Raw genomic sequence first — 22,719 nt, forward strand, 5'->3', positions numbered from 1 at the left:
CTGCCTTTTACAGCAGATTGGTGAAGTTGTCAGGCTTGTTTGGCTGTGGGCAAGCTAGCTGTGTTTTTCTTTTCAACACTGTGTTTTGTCTGGTTGCTTTCGGGCAGGACAGTGTTGCTTGTGTGTGCAGCAGTACAAAGTGAGTGAACTGAATAATGAATGAAAGCCAAGGAGGCGGCTTAAAGGCGTTAAAGTGGAACACTTGGTGGAGTGCTTTCAAAAGGTATCACACAAAGGAAAAGGCTTCGCTCAGCAATACTGTGTGGCAGATTGTTAGCTTAGCTCTCCCATGCCACTCTACAAGCACTTTAACATGGCTAATGGCATCAAAACCTTCCTGACATACAGATGCAGAGGGTGGACATGTGCTTTTATAATATAGCCAGATTAAGCGTCCATCTGAGAGCACTGCTGCTCAGGAGTACTTACCTCTAATATGGAATTTTTCTCCTTACTCAGCATGGTCTGCGAAGGCAGTTAAATCAGCTACGTGTATTAAAATGTGTGTGTGTTGATGCACGCACTGTATCACCTCTCTGAGCATGGGGTCGTTGATCGAGCTGAGGTTGACTGCGCCTTCATAGGTCAGATAATAGAAAACATTGAGGGCTCTGGCGGCTTCGGGTCCCTGCTGCTTGTAGCCGAAGATCAAATCGATCCACTGGTGAAGCTGGCAGGACACAAACTCGCTCTCCAGTGCCTTTAAAAAGAGGTGAAGCCGGAGAGTTAGGTTTATCTAGGATGTCAACAGATGCAACAAAAGGCAACTCCCCTAACATCCCATTACTGAACAGCAGTTATTACTAATACCCCTCAAAGGTGAATTTCTCAGAGAAAGCGGAATATTCTTCTAATTGTTCCTCTGACAGAATCTGCCAATGATTTCTATAATGAGCAAAAAGCACAGTAAATCCATATCTGATCATAAGAGAGCATCAAGACATTAGAGGACTCTTGTAGTTCATTAGGGAGCCATTTCAGCTTCTGTCTTTGTTCTTTTCTCTGCTGGTCGTGAGCGGATAAGAGCACCGTGTTGCTCTCCTGCAGACGTCGTCATAACGCCACACATACAAGCCGTTTTCTCTCCTCATTAGCGGGCAAAGGAGGGAAAAAGCATTTATGGTTTCCTCATAAAAACCGACAATTGTGTTAATTTGTGTAAAGCTGCTGGCTCACAAAAGCCCTCTAAACACAACCAAATTAGAATGAGGCAGCCCTTGATTGTCATTGCTGCCTTGTGTCACATTAATTTGTGACAAAACATTAGCCTGCGCTACACTTAAATGGCAATTTATATCATTTAAATTTTTACTGCGGAGACCAGTGCATCCCTCACTTAAATGTGACTTTCTGACAGCTCATTCTGCATCTAATTCCTCCCCACTCTGTTAATTACGACTTTCAATCAGGGAGCCGAGCACACGTCTGAAGAGGAGAGTGTGCGCTTTAGGTGTGATGCTGGTTTTTAACGCTGCAGCTTGACTGACTAAATTTGTGATGCTGTCACGAATCTCATCATCCCAGCTGATGAGAACCTTAACAGTGAAACTGCATTTCGGTTCCCGGAGATGAAAAAAAAAAAAAAGATCAATAAACAAAGATATAAAATGTTTTTATGGCTTAATGCTGCAATAATCAAACGTAAGCAAAGTCTGATCATCGTGTGTTTTCATTTGATTTAGCATTGCGCACAGATTGTGTGACTGTATACATTTGTAAGCGACACATTACTGCCCCTGTATTCCCCAGATGCATTATGTATGTTTTATTTAAAATGTCCCTGTATATACAGTAACTTATGAACACATAACAGTTTTAAAATGTTTATTACCCTGTGAGTAAGATGGATAACCACGGAGGCAATCAATCACAACTCAAATACAATAAATTTGTACGAATCCTTCGATGCAACAAAGAGCTTAATGGGAGTTTGACTGATTTTGTCCTTATAAATAAATCTCTGGTTTATAGCTAAGGTGTATCCAGCTACAGCAATGAGAGCAAAAGTTAGAAAAAGCTGATTTGGCACAGGATATCTGATGAAATTCAAATTCCTGCTAAGTTGGTCTTTGAGGCTCAAAATGTTTCAAACAATACCCGACCCTACTTTAAAAAGTGCCGTCTCGTGCACAGCTTGTCACTGATGTAGCATTAAGCAGCATGTTCTGTAGCATTATGTATTTTTTTATTATTTATTTATTATTTTCACATGTGAGAACTGTTCTGAAAGCTGCAGATTCAACAGAACTAGCAGGCAGAGGGATCTGTGTATTCCCTACTGTCTATGATCACACTCAAAAAACAAATCTAACCGTTAGTCTTAAGATAAAACAGAACACCCCTGGTCTAGACTCCATGTCTGTCTGCCTCTCTGGCATCGCCATAGTCACATTATGTCATAGGGCAGCCCTTTTTATTAATGTTACATGATAAGCCAGAAAAATCCTCTTTATTCAAACTCCCTTTAATAGCAGAGGTTGAGTCGTGCGTGTATCGTGTGTGTGTTTGTGTGCGTGTGTGTGAGGGAGAGATCAGTTCATTATGCACTAGGATTGACCTTTGACAGGCCCTGCTCCCCTGTTTCTAAAACTAAAGCTGGGGCTGATGGGCATTTAATGTGCACCGCAATCAACTGTCATTCAGCAAAGGGAAACAAAGAGCAGCCGTGTTATTGCAGCTCCCTCTCCTGAGGCCCACCTTTATGGAAATCATTTGCATGATCCATTTGGAGAGGGTGAAACAGAGTAAGTGAGAATTTGTGTGCGCTCTGCTGGAATTGGAAGTGTGTATCTGTTTTTGTATTTGTTTGGTTTGTCAATGTCTCCCTGACTCAAGTCTGGATGTAGGAACTTAACCTCAGCAGATCAAGCTTAGAGATTCAAAGAGTATCTGCCTGCAGTAGAAAAGCCACGATCGTATCACGTCAAAGGTGTCGGGTGTGTAAATTGTACGCAATAGCAGTGGTATCAGGCAGATTAGGATTCAACTACTTTAATCTGCCCCTTTATCTAAACTCGGGATTTTACATCATGAGCCGACGTCAGAGAAAACATCTTAATAGAAGAAGCTTAGGGAAAGGTGCCATTGATCAGACTCCACTGAACAGAATGAAACCAACAACAAACTCATCCAACACTTAATAGTACAGCTATAGTACAGGGAGCCACACACACACACACACACACACACACACACGAAAAACACATGATAATTACACAAAGATCTAAATACAAAAGCAATCAAAATTTCTAAACCTCAGCACCAATAAAGCCTAAAATATTGAGTCATATTGAATTCAGTTGCAACAAATCAAATTCACAAATTCAGATCAGATTCACATCTGCCAAAAACACAAATGCTAAACCTTTAAACTCTAGAAACCAGTCAGTGACATCATCCTTAACATTCAATCTGCGAGGCACACCACTGCATTAGGCGACACTATGATTGACATGAGCCCAGTGCTTTATTTTGTTTTGGTTTTCTTGCTCTTCCTATAAAAACTTACACTCTGAGATCGAGAAGTCCCCATCACTGACATTGCTTAACTGTGTCACATTTAACAATGACAACTACTGCCAGCTACTTCAGTTAACCTTTTTCAAAATGTCATATTGGTGACTCATTTATTCACATTTTCGGATGGGAGGAGGGGAAGCAACAGAGTAAATACAATTTTTTCCCATTTGCCTTTTCACAATAATAAAATTATATACTCAGAAAATACCACACAATACTATGCAGGTACTCAATAAACCTAATTTCGATTTATAACGAGAAGATTACACCTAAGGAACATATTTATAATCCATCAAAGAAACCTAAGTGAAGTACAGAAATTAGGCATGTTCTGATAACTCATTAACAATGTGTCATGTGAGCAGCTGTGGAGACGTTTCCACATGTGGTGCCACACTGTGGAAACAGTTGAGCAGAAGGTTGAGGCAGATAGTAGATTCCTGAGGTGGGATCTGGTGCCACTTTAGGAGAACCAGGCAGGATTATTGATGGGCCAATTAGCAGCCAGTGTGTGTGTCATCCCCATCCACAGGGGACTCTCTGATAATTAATGAATAATTTAGCATGCCTTTATGTAAATGCTAGAAGGGGGTAGAAGTAACTGGAATCCCACATTCCTATTGTTACAGATTTGACAAAGTACACCTTCGAAGCACAGGGGAGGGTGGGGTGGGGGCAAGGGGGTCCCTTTTGTTGTGTGCTCTGATTTGTTTCCAACAGCAACAATAATTTGGAATATTCTCCTAAGGAGAAGAATGATACATTTACCCAAATCATTTTTCCCCATCAAAGCCGCCATGTATTCAAATGCATATAATTATATAGTCTTTGTGAACTGCATGCTTATTTTGCTTGTGTTCCAGCATGCCGCGCTGTGATGTGGATTCCAATGAAAATGTATCATAATGAACAAGTCTCGTCTGCGTGCAAGGCTCGGGTTACTTTAATCCCTTCCTTTGTGAAACATCTGTAGCTGGAGTGTAGACTTTAAGTTTAGAAAGAAAACCCAAAACGCTCAAAAAGAATGACAGTTTGACTACATGTCTGTCAATATGTTACTCTTTAGAGGGACCTGTACTCTAGACTGAGGATTTAAAGACATACAATCCTAATTTAAGACATCAGACAAGAAACACCAAGTGATTGCAATTAACCAGCTGGTGGACATTAAACTGGGGTTGCTTTGAGTCCTGAGAAGCAAAACTGAAAGCGTCTGATCTCGAGTCAGTAACCGGCCCACAGCCTCATCTTGAAAAGCTTTTTCTGCTCGCAGGTGGGAAATTTATTATCTTTATTTTAACCTCATGTGGGACCTCTTGTAGTGATTATCTTTGCTCTGCTTAAAAGGAAAACTGCGTGTCCATACTACAGGTTTACGCTGGGCCTATCTGTGAAGGTTCTGTGCCTCGCAGTGGTTTGCGGTTAGCTTTATGGTCTGGATTGAGCTGGATTTCACTTCAGTCTTAACGAGGTGACAGTGAACGCTTTCCTCCTTGCCTCACTGGTCCTTAAAAACCCTTTTAAGGACTTATGGAGAGCTGTCCGTAAGGATGTTAAAACATCACTTAACAAATCAATGCGCTCATTTGCATGCCAACGGTGATGCAAGTGTATGTTGCACGTGCGTGTGTCGCCGATGGTGTGGGTGTGTAATTAAAGGCACATGTTGTGTGCAGAGCTGTTGTCAGCGGCAGACTGTTTTCGTTCGTATTGATTACGGATGTATAAAACAAACACTTGTCAGATTTGGATACATTAAAATGACTGTTTCAGAACAAGCTGATTAAAAACATCCTGAAAACCACATTCAGTACGCTTGACAGTCAAACATCGTGTTTTCACGTTTAAAAATGATGATCCAAGGACACTGAATCGGTAGTCGGGACCAAGTTTTGTTTAGTCATATTCTTTTTGGGCATTTTATTAAATCAAATCATAAATCCGCCCATCAAATTTATATTTTAGACGACATCTCTAATGGAAACTGGCCTAGTAGTTTTACCTTAGTACAGCTTTATTATCTCACTTTTTGATTCTCTTTTCCTTCTCCAAGTTCAGCAGCCTGATTTCCTTCTCCCTCCCTTCTATTTGTTCTCCCACTTACCCCTTTCTTTTCCTCTACCAGTCATTTGATCCTAAGGATCAACTCCTCTGGAGTTTCCTTGCCCTGAGGTTGACAAGCACTCTGATTAAAGGGCTTATTAGCTTGCAGAAAATGAGAAGCTAATTGTCATTGTGAAGCACGCAGAGGAAGCCTGTAAACAGCTAGAAGAGAGGGGGCCCCCAACATAGAAAGGCAAGGGGGGCGTATGACGTAAGGAATGAGATCCTTAAAGCAGCCATGCAGCTAACGAACCATTTCCTTTATTCTCATATTCACACACACCAAGAAAAACCCAGATGGGCCGCGTGTGTTACTTCAGTCCAAAACCCCACCTCCTTTCCGGCTCAGCTAATTAGACAGGTCGCAACTGTGAGAGTTCTGGATATGGTTCAGTGGAGGAGGCACTCGTCGGCAAGTGGAACCTGAAACTCTAACCCTAATTCTCGGCTGCTCTCTCCTCCCATCCTTCTCATTATCTCCCGACCACTTAAAAAGCAAGAATATCATGTTAAGGGGTGAAAAGAAGCAGAATGAGTAGTGATTGGGAAAGTCGCCACAAAACAAACACATCATGGTGGATTTGATCCAACTTACAGCCCAGACAATGGAGTAAACACTACTGATTGGGTGGCACTGAATCCAAGTTAGATAACAATAAAACTGTGGTGTCTGCATCCATTTAGATTTAAGTTCATGCATGACTGTAAAAATGCAAACTAAACAATGATGCCTTAAAAAAATACATTATTATTACAATTGTTATTAAAACAACTGCTAACATTATTAGCATTATTATTATTATTACTACTACAACTGGCAAGAACCAAGAGAAGCTAAATCTTAAACACTGTTCACAAGCACCTGCGAAGGACATAACCATCTGTCCACCTCCACTCCAAAAGCCTAACAAGCTAGCAAATACTTCACCGGTGCCACAACGCAATGGGATCAAGTGAGCAAAAGCTAAGTCAACAGTAAGAGCTGATTACACACAGAAACGCTGAAGAGGGCTTCTGCTTCTGGATGAAAGAATATTTGGATAGCTGTTGAGAGAGGCATTATTGTCTCAGATGATTACAGAGTTGGCTGCAGGACTGTGTGGAGGTGTGGAGGCTTCTCAGCACAGATTGGAGATGATTAGGATGAATGGCTCAACTGATCAGCTTGAGTGTAGTTAGCCTTCAAGCAGAGGTTATTAGGGTGTGGGGTTATGTGGAGCTGCAGCTTGTTAGTGCGAGACTGTCTGCGTATGTACGTGACTAGCAGCTCCAAACCATAAATACATCCTCAAGGAAACCCATGGACTATGCTCATGAAATGTAGAAGGAATATGCATGAATTCAATGTGACACATTTTGCTTCATTTTCAGAAATATACCGTTACAAAACTAAATAAACACTCAGAAAATACCACAAGAACAAGAGTATACAGCAAAGCATCCCTGCTTTGCGCTAAATTCTAACAAAGTGTCCTAAAAAAAAACACCCTAAAATAAGATTGCATCCAATTTCCATCACACAATTTTATTCATGCAAGCCTTTGTTTTTGAATATGTCAGTCATCTTCTGGGGTCTTTGAATGTTTACACGGCATTTCCTGGGAACCTATACAACAGCTGTATGGCTATTTCCTTCTCGTATGGATAATATAAGTATGACAAAAACGTCTTAAAGAATTTATCTGCGTTCATGCTCCAAGAAACACACCCTTTGCCCCAACTCAAACGAATAAGTACAAGTGTTTCTTTAAATAAAGCCAGGATTACAAACACGGATATTCAGGAGTCTGAGATGCAGCACAGAATAATGCTGCAAAAAAAGTGCCTCAGTACACTTTGGCAGAAGTAAAATGAAAGCATGGAGGAGTGCAGGAAAGGGAGAAAGACAACATTAGTGAGTGAGTATGTCAGCAGGAGTAGATCATCCCATTTCTCAGGCTCTCATCGGGTCCGCCATTACGTCATCGAAAGGGAGGATAAACGAGGGGAGGGGGAGATGAGCAGGCAAGAGAGGGAGGCGAAGAAGAAGGGGGGACAGCTCGTAAAACACCGAGCACACAGTAAACATGTCTGCCCTTATGCATGACAATACCCCTTCAGTGAGCGCTGCCTGATATTAGCCAGATAACCTCCCTCTACCCCACGTGCTAGTTCCCATCCAGCAACAAGGCTTTCAGTGGAGACGCCAGGGGAATAGATTAGCACTAGGCTAACATGGCAAACTGTCTTCTATTACCGGGGGCCACTCTGGGATAGACGACGTTAAGGTTTTCACTCACTCAGTCATTCACAAGTGCACAAGTATTTCTTAGTGGTTAGTGGCTGGTCGCTGCAGTGGTTTACCTCAGCTCATGCATGGGTTCCTGTGGGGTTACTGTGAGAATAAGATGTGGAGGCTGGTGGGAACGGCATTATGCGAGTCCCAGCGGGTGTCTGATCAGAGAGTGCAGTACGGATGAGAGGTGAATGTAAACAGTCGTGATCTTTGACTTTGTGTAGCTGGTGGTCTGAGCTGGGGAGCGATCATGTCTGGCTGTGTGACTTGTGGGAAAAAATGCAAGACACATTTTTGTCTTCTGAGTCTACTCGCTTACATTTCGGATAGTTCCTACACAAATCACGCTTTACAGTAAACTTCCTAAAATCTTTATCCAAGTCTTTCAAACTATGTTGTCAACTTAAAAAAAAATCTTATGTATAAGATTTTCATGTCTTAATGTAATAACATGCCTGCTGAATAACGGGTTTCTTGATTGCATAGTTTTTTGCAAAGTGTTAATGGCTGTCAGCACATAAAGCTGACAAACTTCAGATTTCAAACAAGTTGAGAGTGCAAGGCTTGGGGGGTAAAGGTGATATGTCTCAAATAAATATGACATTTGTCTTTTAGCAGCCATGTAGATGTACCTCTGCGGGCAGGATTACTGTGATGACATCACAATAACAGCTGTATGGCCGAATGACAAAGTATGAAACACACTCACATCGCTGTCCACTGCAAACATCATAATTATGATTATATCAATATTTTCATTTTAACTGCAACAGAAGCAAAGCTAGAGTTATCCAGTGCTTGTAGAGGTTCATCTACCTGAGTCTAAATGCTGGAGCTTTTAAATGCACTGACATGGGAACAAAGGTCTTAAAATAAAAGCAAAGACATCACTGATAAACTCTTCAGTAATGGATAACAGAGTCACTCAAAGCTTGTTAGCACAATCTGACTGGACCATATACACACACTATATGTGCAACTGGTTAGCAACAGAGCTAAGCTCCAGAGGTTACTCTCAGACATCAGCAAACATTTATAATTCAAGAGAGCTAAGATGTATACTAGCAGCCGCAGACTAATGTGTGCGGCATGTGAGGATGACTTAGGTCATAATAATCCAACATTACAGGAATAATGCACTATTCTGCCTGGCAATGCAGAGAGAAGCCTCTTGACTTCAGATGTTTTCAGTTTAGCAAGTTTGCACTGAAATGATGATTATGTGTTTTGCATGAATGATTGATAGCATGTGTTTCAGTGCCCTGAGCACTCTAATGTGCTAGGGTCATATAATTACAACTTGTGGCTATAGAAGCTACTCTTTAGCAAAGCTTGCAAAGTGTTCCTTGAGATCTAAAGCAGCATATAGTACATAATGCGTTGTAGTGACATCACAGTCACACTGAAAATCCGAGTAGTTTCTTATATTATAGCACAGGAATAAACCGTGCACAGAAATTCAACAACATGACAGTTTCAGAGTTTCTGCATAGAGTAAGTAAATCAATGGGAGGCATAATGGTCGTCTTTGATGAGTTACACAAGGTTCTTTGGCATCCAACACCCACAGTGTCTTCTTGTGGCCAGCATTCTCTGTGGCATTGCTTCTGACCAATCACTCAGCTGCCTTTTCCCATTCACAAAGACGAAAGGCTCCCTCTTTCTGTGAGGCCAGTATAGCTGATGCCTCTGTCACTCCTTTGAGCGAGTTGACACTTTATAAGACGGAAAAGGCCAAAAGTAAAGCATGCCCGTCTCTCCCATGTGTGAGGTTTGCAGGTCTGTCAGCAGCGCAGCAAGAGCACAGATGAGTGAAAGAAGCCAAACAGCTGAAGCAGGGAGCAGCAAATAAGCACTGGAGAGTTTGGTTAAATGGCAACACGAGAAAAAAGTAACAAGAAGCCTCGGCAAGTGCATGTAATGGCAACCATGGAGTTAAATATGTCTGATTAGACAGCTTCACTTTTTTTTAATAATGAAACTATTATTGTGATTGTAACCATATTACATTTTAGGCACAAGCTGATTGGTGATTATAAAGATTTCATCCAACACCAATCTCTGTCTGCATTCGTATATTAGTTTAACATTGATCTATGCACAATAAAATAAAAAAACAGCAGTGTTTAGCTCAGTCTAGCATCACGATATACCCACAGCAGATGGCTGCTCTAACAGACTGTGGTTTAGCCCGCCCCATCTCAGTAGCTCCAGTGAAACTTGGAGCCATGACAGCAAAGGTAAACACTGATATGGAGACAAATAACAGTCAAATTTACACGAGCATGCACACAAGATCACCTGCTATCGCTCTAATGGTTAGCAGGCCTGAAAAGCGAGGTATGGTCGTACATAGTGGAATGTCAGAGCGGCTGACAGTGCCCAGAGAAATGTAGTTATCTGGTGGAGGAGGGATCAAGTTCTTAACCTCTCCTTCGACCCCCTGGTAAAAACAACAAGCAGCCCCTGATCTCCGTGGCATGCTGCCTCAAGACCCCTGTGTCTCCACAGGGATGCATGTGTGGATGTGTGATGGACCACGAAAAAGGGAGTGTGCCTTTACAAGAAAGCATTTAAGTATACTGTGTAGGCACTTCCCTTAAGCCGCGGAGGTGCTGCTCCGCCTCCTCCCCCAAAAATCCAACTATTCTTCAGACCTGTGGTTTTCAAGTGGAGCCTTCAGTGTTGTGTAAGACATTTGTTGAACAATAAACTGTCTAGGCATAAACTTGCAGTTAATCTGTTGCCATGCAACACACTTCCTGCTAAACATTAGCGATAACTTATGACACTTCTAAAGGAAAGCATTATGAACCCGGCTACAGTTTGATGGTAGGCTTATATCATCTTTTTTTTTTTTTTTACCCCCCCAACCAACCATGAAACTCTGAACAACAAAAACAAGCTGCCGATTTGCGGAGCAGCACAATCCTTTACTGTGAGAGGCTTTTAATGGCCTTTCCAGATTGGGCCCTAATTAGCTGTTAATCATCTAAGGCTCATAACCAGAGTGGAGACAGCAGGCCTGTGTGTGTTTGTAAGCGAGTGTGCATTTGCGTGTGTTTGCGTGTTCTCTCCTGCTGTCTATCCCTGTGTTGCAAAGCCATTAGCAGCAGACAAGCTAAAGAGAGCCAAACAGCCCATTAACTCCTTCACTCTTCCTCTCTCCTCTCTACCACGCTCATCTCTTTCCCAACAGTACCACAGTTGCCAGCTGACACCCTCTAATGCCAGCTATCTGTCATGACCAGAGACCTGTCCACCCACACATCCCTCCCTGAACCTTGGTGCTGTTTCTATGTGATCTGTAGCATACGACTGGGCCTCTTAAAATGGTAAAACTACAAAGACAAACTGCACTTCCACACTCACAATCCCAGCTTTTTTTATTATTTTAAGCGAAACCAACAGATTCCAGGAAGTGATTCAGTCCAAATAAATTAGAAAATTATACTTAAACTGACATTTGATAGCAAAGCTTTTATTCACAGTCCCTCTGGGATGAAACCTATTTTCCTAAGCTTATGTTTCTGTGCACCTACACCTGCCTGCTGGTTGTACATTGGATCAATATCTCAGTTTGGAGAAGGAGAGAGAGAAAAAGCAGAGCGAAATTTTACCAGTTTGAAAGCAGCATTACTAGTATGGCTGCAGACAAAATAGAGTCCAAATTGCATCTGCAGTGCCAAATGGAGCACAAAGGACAGAAGCAAGGGGGAAAAATGAAGAAGTAGAGGAGACCAGACTGGCACCGGTCCATGAGTCATTTGGTACCAGGCCGTGCGAGTGAGAGAGGGTGTGAAGTTCATGATTTTCAGGGTTTTCATTGGTTTTTAGCATTATTTTTTTTATCATTTTTATCGTTATCTCTGTTTCCCTAGATCTTTTCCCATGTGTTATGAATAAATCTTTTTTTTTTTTCCTCGTACCAGTACTTGCTTTATTTTATTTATCTGCGACTCCATGAAAATACTGTCGGACATAAAACTTTGCCAACTGTGGCGCAAAAAAGGTTGGGGACCGCTGTTGTAAGGCATGTATCTTGTAAGGCGCTACTACAGCACTGTGAACAAGCATTAGGCAACAGTGGTGAGGAAAAACTCCCTTTTAACAGGAAGTAACGTCTGACAGAACCTTTTAATTTAAGAAACTAAATAAAAACAATCCAAAACTTTTTAAACTTCACGCCATTAAAAAAAACAAACAGTTGGACTAGTGGTTCTGTTTTTTGTTTGTTTGTTTGTTTTTTTAATGCATAACAATTTCCCAAATATCTGTCAAATATAATCCTCATTTAGCACAAATGAAAACTCAACTTTTCCTCCCCGTGAGTATAAAACACTGCACAACAGCCTGCAACGCTGCCGCCACAACAAGCGTCCCTCTAGTACATCCACAGCGGGCTGCATGCTGACAGCCAAAAAGAGGGAAGTGTGTGATTAATGATAGCAGCATGGTCATATCAGCAGGCTAGCTAACAGACCCCCACCATAAGACTGCACAGGTCACAGAGCACACCCAGCATCATCAGCACCCATTACTACTGTGGGCACACATCACACATGGAGCTGCCACTGCTTTTACCCCAAATATGTAACTGAGAGCGAAAAGTGGCCTGCGCTAGGCTCCAGATTACATTGCGTTATAACCCACAGTTTAGTTTTCTTCTGTAATTGTGTTTATGCAGACAGACAGACAAAATTATGAATAAGCTTTATTTGTAAGGGGACAGCTGTCCTTTCACTGTCAGTATGAAGTTAAAATGTTTTAAAGATAAAAGGGCTAAAAGCATAAATGATAAGCAATTTCAGCAAAGCAGAAGAGAAAATGTTAACCCCCCATCTGAGGCTCCTAGATCTTCTAGCGCTGAGAAATCTGATCCAAAGTGTTACCTTAGTCTCCCAACAGTGTGTGTGCATGTTGTGTAAAGCACAGAAGAGAACATCTAGAGTATAATGAAAACACGGCAGCCACTCTGACAACATCTGACGTGAATATACACACAGAATATTTCTGCCTTTGGCCAGGCGGACCGGAAAGGGAGATCAGAAAGTGGATACTGCATAATTATTCTGCACAAAAACACAGTTGCAGTTGCACACACCGGCATGTTCCAGATGTGTATGAACAGAGCAGAGAGAGGGACCGTGAGGCTGCATGGGGATATTAGATGGGGCAGAGCTGGATCAATTTGCCGGCAAAGCAATCTGAAAGTTGGGACACGTGAGAGGAGGGGAGGCTCAGGTAACAGGAAGAACTGTGTGAAGGTCAGGAAATAACACTGTCTCTTTAAATTAGCATTTCCAGCTAAGCTTGGGGCTCAGATGGCCTGCGCCATGTGCCATATGAGGAAGAAAGAAAACAAGGCTATACATGAATGACGACACAAAAACTTTTTTTTCTTGCCTAGACTCTATGATGGCTTCAGTATATTTTTAATGCACACTTGCTTTAACCTGGATTATACATGGGACACAGCATTCAGGTGTACTTTTCTTACCAGTCGATTAATGCGCACAAACTCTTCTGGGGTTTTGGCCCAAGGTGGCAGATCAACATCAGAGACTACAGTGCCATCCTCCATCACTCCCAGGCTGTAATTGCTGGCGTTAACAAACATCTCAGGCAGATAGTAGAACTCTGGGATCAGCTCCTGAAAGGGTAAAGCACAGACACATAAATGAACACACACTGGTTATCGGGAGAAAAGGGGGGAGAAAAAAAAGCAGTTTGAGAATCTGCAACAGTTATCGGACATGATGCTGCAGCTGTAGAAAGCTCTGCATAATCACCAATGGAAATTTAGAATAACGGCAATGCTAGATCTGAACATGATGTCCAAGAAGATAAAGGGTATGTTCACCCCTGGGTCTGTGCCTCACAAAAGGTGGCCCTGAACCAGTTCAAATAATCAAGGTACCGCCCTCACATGTGAAACAGTGCTGTGTGGGTGTGAAAGGAAAGAAAGCAACTGGGCTGGTGCTTCTACAGATGTCAGGGAGTAAATAAGTAGAAGCTTTACCTCCCCCCCCAAAAAAAAGAGTGTAAAGTCCTGTGAGTCTTGATCAGCATAAATTTGATGAGTGTGGTTTTGCAGACTCCAAGTCAAACTGTGGGCTAAGGGAGGTGGACGGCCTCCCCAAATTAAAGCACATTATGTTACAACTCAAAAAGCCCTTTTGAAGTGTTGAGTAACTCTTTAAGAAGAACAAGAGCAGGGAAAATAAACACAACGAAGCAGCACTGCTTTTGTATATAGATAGAATTGCTGTATTGTTTTCTGAATGGCAGAATTATTTGTGGAAATTACATGACGCTGGTCTGTTGTAAAAAGCCTCTGAGTGCACTCGGCTGTGGTTTCTCCCTATTCTGATGCAATGATCATATTCTTTGTGTCTAAGAAAAGAAAAAAAAAAGGTTCACTTCTGATTTTCCCCTCTCTTCCACAACAACAAAGAAAAGTCAGCTAAATTCTCGTCTTACTATGATGATTTTATTTGGCTGTCACAAACAACACAGCATGTTTTCAATCTGCACGAGAGTGAAGAGAAATGCAAGTATGACAGGAGATGTAACCCTATATGTTTAGCCATTTGTCATTCTAAACAAAGCAGAACTTGCCACAGTGAGTATAAACATTAAGATTGTGTTTGAGCTTAAAAACATGTAGATAAATCAACAACGCTTCCCAGGCTTTAGCTGTTGTGTTATTGTTGTGGGTACGTCTCACAAACTTCGACACAATCAGGACACGGGAAGGTTCAGTTCTTGGCTGTGTCATGCAAATAAGGAAAGGAAAGTGGAGCGTGAAATATATGGTATTTTGCATTTTTCCCCAATAGACTGAAAAAAATGAAGGGAAAGCAAAGTGCCTTAAAGTGCATTCTGTCTTATGGTCAGCAGGGGGCAGTTGCAAAAAAAGTCAGATTATAAAGCATCTATGGAAAAATTACCCTTCATCCTATTTGACTGGGGAAAGCAGTAAACAGTTGACACATGCATTTATACTTTCAATCACTAATTTATATTCTTAGTGAATAAAACAGGATGATCATTTCCATATTACAGTCCTCATTAGAGTCCAAAAAGATGCTGTAAGATGAGTGTGATGATGGGCAAATTCTGATCTCAAGCCAATAAGACAGGACTTCACAAACCAGTGGGTGATGACTTGGTCCTAATTCAAATTTTTAATATACAGTCCATGTGCTCTATGAAGACTTGACAGGTTTTGTGTAACAAAATACATAATTATATGAACTATAACTATCTATAACTACATTCACCTGCATATACAGAAAACACTATAAAGAATCAATTATGGGCATTTCTAAGGGAATTTGGTGACAAACATGTTAATAACCTAGCATTAGAAATGAATGGCCTACCTTCAAAACTAAGTGGGGATTGGCTGACAGCTAACACTCAAAGCAAAAAAAACCAAAAAACTAAACTCGGAAGTCAAGAAGCATTTTGAAAAGATTCAATTCTTAGCATATGTAACATGATCTTTACAAATACAAGCAAATAATAACATTCCTCTTATCAAATTAGCTGCACAATATCTCCCCCTCTCATTAATGGGGTGAAAAGATCCAATCAAATGAGCAAGCAAACACACAGCTTTAAAACAACACGGCACTTCCTCACTTCTGAAATCTCTTCACTCCACAAAAGCTGACCTAAAACTAAAGGTCACCTTCTTAACGAGGCCTCCTGCTCACCCGGGTTCACCGGCTACAGCCTGCTGTAAATTTGAGCAGGAGAGAGCGGCACCCGTGCACGCACGCATGCACATACCCCAATGAAACCTTGAGGGCTTCGCTCCCCAACACTCAAGCCTGCCTTACATGGACCATTATGTGCAGTGGCCCTTTTGCTCCAGCCTGGTCAGAGGCCAGCCCCTCTGATCCCCAATCCTGTCCTGTCATGGGTCACTGGAAGGGGCTTTGGCCTCTGGGCTCTCCAGCTACACTTCCACTGTTGCTACTTCTAACCCCTCTTCTCTTGTGTCTCCCCCTTCTGATGCCTGTGGGCTGAGGCTAGGGGTCAGGGGATTGGGGGTGGCAGGTCATTCTAGCGTCACCCAGGCTAGAGACACATTGAATCTAGGTGTTGTAGCCCATTATCACCCCTTCTTTAACAGTGGCGTATGAAAACACAGGGGCTTTTTGCCCTCTGGCAGAGACAGAGGGTTGCCATCAATGGTCCCAATACTAAAGCTAAATGGTGTACTTACCCTACTGAATTGATACATCTCACTCCTAATTCCTCTACTGCTTAAAAGAGGAATTAAGCAATATGGATGCGACTGGACTGCATCCAGTTGGTTGCACACATTCATATTTTGAGCAAAAACAGAAAAAGGAGCATGAATGTGTGCATCCAACTGGATAAAGTCGACAGATTTTCATTCAAAATATGCTAAAAATTCAAGCTGAACATGGAAACAAACTGACGACGTCCAGATTTCCTCTTTGTTTTGATCTGAAGTTGAGCTCTCACAGTTTGATCCACATTGACAGGTTGAGACTAAGAGAGCAAACTAAGGCTGTTGTTGGGCTTTTGCAATCAAGCATTGGCCAGCTACACAGTAACACAATCCACATGTTTTATCAGAGGGATGCGGGAGGGGGGTAAACGCAATCAAGCGTCAAAACCCCCAACACCACTGCTGTTCCCCCATCCAGTGACCCAGTGCCGGGAGAGCAAGCAAAACTCAGCTTTGACAGAGAATGTCTGAGTGTAGTTGTAAATGTTTTAGGAGAGCAGTTAAAGTGTGCGCTGGGGGTTCGAAGGCGCTCGGTATGAGAATGACCTGTGCCGTTTCAGGGTAGATCCGTCGGCGCAGCAGAGTTTGGGGGCCCAGTGGGCAGGGATTCAAGTCCATGTTATAGCTGACTGAATCTGAGACAGACGGCTGGGACAGATGAGGATTAAACCAACGCTTTGATCAGAAGAGCAGGAAGCTATCATTGTGTAGGGACAATGATTGGTAGTGACTGGACATTACTCTTTTGAAACCCTCTCTTTTTTATGTGTGTTGGACTTGGATTTATTCTCCTGCAGCGCTCGGGACTTTATCGTCCAACTTCTATTATTTTTGTCCCCAGATCCATTGTGAGCATGCATAAGTATGAATGGTACCTTAACATCAGATGTGTCTCTCTGGCAGTTCCTCCAAGCCCTGGATACTGAGGAGAAGGTGCGGTCAGCATGGTCAAACTTTCCTCCTTGGAAGTTAAGGAAGAACGTGGTGAAGGGTTCCTGGAAATTATAAAGGTTATGGTTAAGAATATAAACTGGGGAGTCTACTCCTATAACTGAAACCACCCAATTGCTTTTTCTGCAATGAAAACATGGTTGTCAACATGTCTACAGTTTGAATACACTCTGTCAATATATTTGACCTAGAATTGACCCTTTCTGCACACCCTGTAACAAACTTAAAGCCAAAAATGAACAAGTAAAACAACAATATTCCCAGTGTGCTACTAAAATCAATGCACATGTGCTGCTGATGCATTTCTAATCACGTATAATCTTGTTAGGGCAGATCAATAGCCATCTCTCTGATGCACGGGCACACTGTGCTGTACCACAGCTATAAACTAATACTGTAAATAGATAATTAAGTCCAGCCTGAAATGACGCAAGCCTCATTTATTTAATCTTTTTAAATGCTGGGACAGTGAGCAAATTGATCTTGTAGTTTATACATCAGTGTAAAATCTTACAAAATACACAGTTACTACACAAACCCATTTTCATTTCATATTTAAGGTTAAGTTTGATCTTTAAGCGAGAGTTATAAATGAGTGCTTCTGGTAAAGTGGCTTTAGAGTAAGCTGGCTAATGATGTGCAGAGATCAATGAGGTAACTCTACTGGGAGTTACAGAGACAGTGAGCTACTGGGACAATAACAGCAGAAAACTGCACGTTGGAGAAACTTAGTAACCTCCCTCTCCCCAGAGTGTAGTATGGAAAGATTGATGGCATCCATTCAACAAAGGTACTACAAGAGAGCACTCTAGTGCAAAATATACACCACTAATGTGCTTCAAAAACAAACAAAATCACATTTCAGTACCTGTTATTAAAAAGAAAAACCTTGAGAATTTGCATCAAGGTGAAGGTCAGACCTTTAGGTGCACTGCTTTTGCTTTTCATTTATTATCACCCCATGCATGCATGCTATGCAATATTTAGCATGCATATACTCTTAATTTGATAAAATCCTAGGTCTAATTAAGAATACATTCATGACCTCTACATCATGAATGTACTGTTCATTAAAAAGAAGAATCCAATTTAAATACTGCGCTTAACTACACTTTTAAAGAGCAAGGTGAAATTCTTGCACAAGCATAATTATTTCATTATTTTCCAGAATTTATATTAAAAGTCACGAATGCTCCTAAACACTCCAAACGTGCACTGCACTTACAATACGTAGCAGCCACATCAGGGTGAAGCTCGAGGTGGAGTAGTGGGTGCCATAATGGAACTTCGGCACCTGATCATCCTCCCAGGTCTCATATCGTTCTGAAAAGAACGCTGCCCTCTTGGGGTTAAGAGCACCGATGGGCTATAAATATAAACAAACAAAAAATAGGTCAAACATGTTAAACAGCTAAACTGAAAAATAAATAAATACGACAAAACAGATATTAGGACACGATAGATGCGTGAAAGTAAAAAAAACACAAACCAAAAGCAGGGAGGCAGTACTGAATTTTACTGTGAATACAGGGACCACTCACTGCTGCATAATAGTTGCAAGGCGAATGAAGCTAATAACCATTGTGCTATCTCAAATGAATATTAGATGATGTTTTCCTTCAGACAGATCAATCCTTTCCCACAGAGTGCTTTTTAGAGGCTGTGAAACCGAGCCCCTGCAGCTGTAGTCTGTCAGAGAAAACTAATGTGCTCCAATGAAAGAGTGCCTACTCAGAATATCAATAGCAAGGCTGTGGGTTCCTTTAATTTTTACTTTTATTAATCTGTAACTAATACACTGGTCACCAGCCCTATTTATAGTCCAGGAAAAAAATGGTTAAATTGCATTAATTTTCCATTGCTCTTAAAAAAAAAAAAAAAGCCAATAACCCTGTGCAGCTCGCCTATTATTTAAATACTCATTTATAGAAATCACTTTCAGGCTGGTTCAATTTTTATTAGTCTTCTGCAGGCTGTGCCTCATTCCCTCGAACCGCTCCATCATCTTGCTCCCCCCCCCCCCCCACACACACACACACACACACACACACACAGCAGATCAATGGTAATGGAATGATGCCCTTTTGAGAATGGGGGCCTAGTAGGGTGTGGATCAATTGGATCTCTTTCATATCATAGGGTGCATGTCACAGCAAGACACATACAGGGCAGGTCTATGATATTGATCTGTGCAATGGCTACTGTTTTATGTGGGTGTAATGGTGCATGCTTGTGTACCTGTGTGTGTGTGTACTGGGAGTGATGCACACGGTCCTGCAGTTATTGCTGCTTTTTTTTTTTTGTTCAATGCATGCATTTTTTTGGTTATTTTGTAAATAGTGCTCCTGTGCGTATGTGCATTTACACAGCGAATTGCCTTGTGCCACAACACTGTGCAGATCTATGTTGACAGTGATACACTGTGGGCTTCCTCAGGGCCACTGGGGTGGGTGAGTACACACAGTGAATTATACATCACACCCATTGGCCTGATTTATAGCCCTAATAACAGTCGGCTCATTAAAAAAAGAAAAGGGAGAGGAGGCATATAAAAAAAAAAAAGAAAAGACTGAAAGTGCCACAGTGACAGGGAGAGAGGGAGAATTGTGTGTGAGGGCACGTGGGGGCTGTTGGTTTGCTCGAGCCCGACATTGTTTACTGCTGTAAATTACTGTGGGGCTAGCGCTCTCAGCTTACAGTAGCTACAACAAAGCGGCAGCGACGGTGCCGTACATCAGAGCAGAGCGGCCGGCGGTGCGCTGATGGAGCGCCTGCTGCTGCCCCATCACAGATTGACCCAATACGTCGTGGCAAAGAATAGCACTCTGATGAGCTCTCAGACAAATGAACCGATCACATACTTTTAACTAAAGGGTACACTACAGAAGAAAACTGAGCCAGAGTTTTCAGTAAAGATGGGGAAAATAATGCTGAATTAGTCTTAATCTGTTCTAAATCAAGAAGGCAGCTGCAGATGGTGTAACAGTGACATTTTAAAACTGCTATGGTGAGATGCATTTAAAAAAAAAAAAAATATATATATATATATATATATATATATATATATATATATATATATATATATATATATATATATATATATATATATATATATATATATATATATATATATATTATGTATGTTATCCTGCCTAAACTCTCCTCCTTACCCAAATAATCAGAGGTTTGGGAACTCAAATATTTAAAAAGTAATTTTTTATATGTAGGCATACCAAGCGAAAAACACTCCCTCAAGGAACAATAAGCACCTTCCTGAGAAACTATTATAAGAACATTACCTAGTGCTACGTTGCTTTTAAAACACTAATGGGTCACCGGTGATGAAGTATAATGGCTCACCGACGATTTGAGCATCAGTAGGGCTTTGAGTCATAAATCACAAGAGCCTTTTGAAGAGAGTGTTTATGTATAATGTCCTATTTAAACAGTGAAAATGGTGTGGAGGGCCTGGGGGGATAAACATATGGGGCGAGTACGATGAGATCAATACACCATTAGCTCATGTGTCTGTGAGCAGCACGTTATAGCACAAAGGTACACAAGATGCTCAGTAAGTCCTATTTTCTTGCTATGTAAATGCAGAGTACATATTAGATTAACAATTGTTTGAATTATTTGTTTCATTAAAAGCACAGTAAGAGTGGATTTATTTATTTACATATTTTTGCCTTTTATGAATAGATGAAGGCGTGCCTTTGCTGTAAGGACACCTTGTACGAACACTCAAGAAGTTCAAACAGATCAAATAACAATTTTCTTTTGTAAAAATCGCCCCAAAGATTAATTTTATCTGTTAAAATGTCAAATTTAGGTTTGGTTTTGTTATATAAAGCATCTTTATGAAGAACAAGTGGATTTTTGTGGGGAGATGTGCGACAGTATGCAGAGCTGGGGTGCAAAAAGGGGTGGAGGAATAAAAAAGAGGTGTTAAAACACTTGCAGTCAGATCAAGCGAGAGCTTATCGTGACTACAATGTTATCTCGGGGGTCGGCGTTTGATGTCAGGTTGAGGTTAGAGTTTATGATAAGAAAGTCCCTGGGGTCAGAATGGCTCTGGTAGCAAGGAACATAAATTCTGTGTGGCCTCTGTTGTGCTGGGAATGATGACAGTGTGTGACAAACACACACACACACACACACACGTTCATAGCAATTTGGCTTCTCAATGTCACTGGAGGCTTCGCAGATGACCTGTTTCTACAAGAGACAACCACCAACGTGACATTAGAGGGGGACAAGAGAGATTTGAAGGGTGAGGAAGAAAGAGAGCACGAGAGGAAAACAGAAGGAGACAAGAAAGAAAAACAATAGAGCGCAAACAAAAGAGGGGAAAATGGGAAAGTAAGCACAGTTTTGAATGGTGCACACACACACACACACACACACACACACACACACACACACACACACACACAGAGTGCAGAACTAGCTGAAGGTCACCAAATATTAGGTTGCAAAGAAAAGAAACGGGGAGCACAAATGATTGTAGGTGCAACATCGTGTGGTGGGGGTTTGATTTGAAGGGCTGCACAGAGCTGCTTTGCCCTTTTCCAGACACCGCAGTCTGGCACGGTCCAGTAGTCATACATTAATATCACACGCGTGTCAACAACATGAATAAAACAGATGTAATAAAGATTGGCTCTGCTCCCTCCCCTCCTTCTTGCTCTCTCTGCTTCCATTCTGTTCTTTAAAAAGAAAAAGGGTTAAAGGGATGGGAAATAATGTTGTTCTCCCTTTCTCACACTCTCTCCTCCTCTTTCTTTTGCTTTCTGATCGTCTTTCTGTTTCTCCTCCTTTTACCCAACTCTCCCATTCATTCAAGTCCCCGGGGTGGCGAGGCTTGACTGAGCACAGAGGCTGAGCTGTCCAAACTCCATGGCAGTGCAAAGGAGAAGAGAAGGAAGCAGAAATGAGCTAAGAAACCACGCGGGAAGGCTGCGTGGTTTTTGTGCCTGTGTGTGTATTGGTGGGGCAAATACAACTGTCACATTTCACCCTGTTGGGCAACATCAAGCAGGATAAACATAAGAATTATGCAGCTGCTTACAGTGGATAAAAACTACACTGGGAGGGATAAAAGCCGAGGACGGAGACACAGAGGAGCAGATTGAAAGTGAAAGCAGGACTGGAGAGAACCTAAGGGACAAGATGTTTGAATCTATGTGACAGGGAAGTGTGAAGGAATGAAAGTGTGAGGAGATGGTTCACTTGTGTTTCATAACTGTGGTATTTGTGCAGGACAATAGCGTTGCATCTGGATTATATTCTGCAGATATTTGTTCTTCCTTTCATTTCCAATGGTTGATGGCAGTTGATGGACTTTAATGAATGCTTGCATAAAGAAACAGCAATACTAGGCTTGCTGTCCCCTAAATAAATAAATAAATTTAAAATTGCTGCCATTACAGAATTTTCTTGCAAAACTAAACTAAATCTGCATTGTCCTTTTGAACATAACATGCAAAATGCCAGCAAGTCAAGTTGATGGTGGCTCAAAAAGTAGAGCCAGAAGGTCACTGGCTCTTCCTTTCTGTACCCAGCCAACACAGTGAACCCTAATTTCCACCCATGGATC

General features: G+C 41.6%; 1 protein-coding gene and 1 long non-coding RNA gene across 9 annotated transcripts in view; one reads left to right on the forward strand and one right to left on the reverse strand.

Moving 5' to 3' along the window:
- Positions 1 to 22,719, reverse strand: part of lrba (LPS-responsive vesicle trafficking, beach and anchor containing) — a 176,802-nt gene that overhangs the window by 23,648 nt on the left and 130,435 nt on the right. For all 8 annotated transcript variants that reach the window (XM_026171363.1, XM_026171365.1, XM_026171362.1 and 5 more), the window contains 4 exons: positions 18,346 to 18,486; positions 17,045 to 17,164; positions 13,398 to 13,550; positions 533 to 700 (listed from right to left, as the gene is read on the reverse strand). In XM_026171363.1, coding sequence (XP_026027148.1) covers positions 533 to 700; positions 13,398 to 13,550; positions 17,045 to 17,164; positions 18,346 to 18,486 — 582 coding nt within the window. The remainder of the gene's footprint in view (positions 1 to 532; positions 701 to 13,397; positions 13,551 to 17,044; positions 17,165 to 18,345; positions 18,487 to 22,719) is intronic.
- The window catches only part of LOC113024369 (uncharacterized), an 82,864-nt gene that overhangs the window by 18,137 nt on the left and 42,008 nt on the right, over positions 1 to 22,719 (forward strand). The window lies entirely within an intron of this gene.

This window comes from Astatotilapia calliptera, chromosome 6 (assembly GCF_900246225.1).
Source record: "Astatotilapia calliptera chromosome 6, fAstCal1.2, whole genome shotgun sequence".
NCBI classification, from domain to species: Eukaryota; Metazoa; Chordata; class Actinopteri; order Cichliformes; family Cichlidae; genus Astatotilapia; species Astatotilapia calliptera.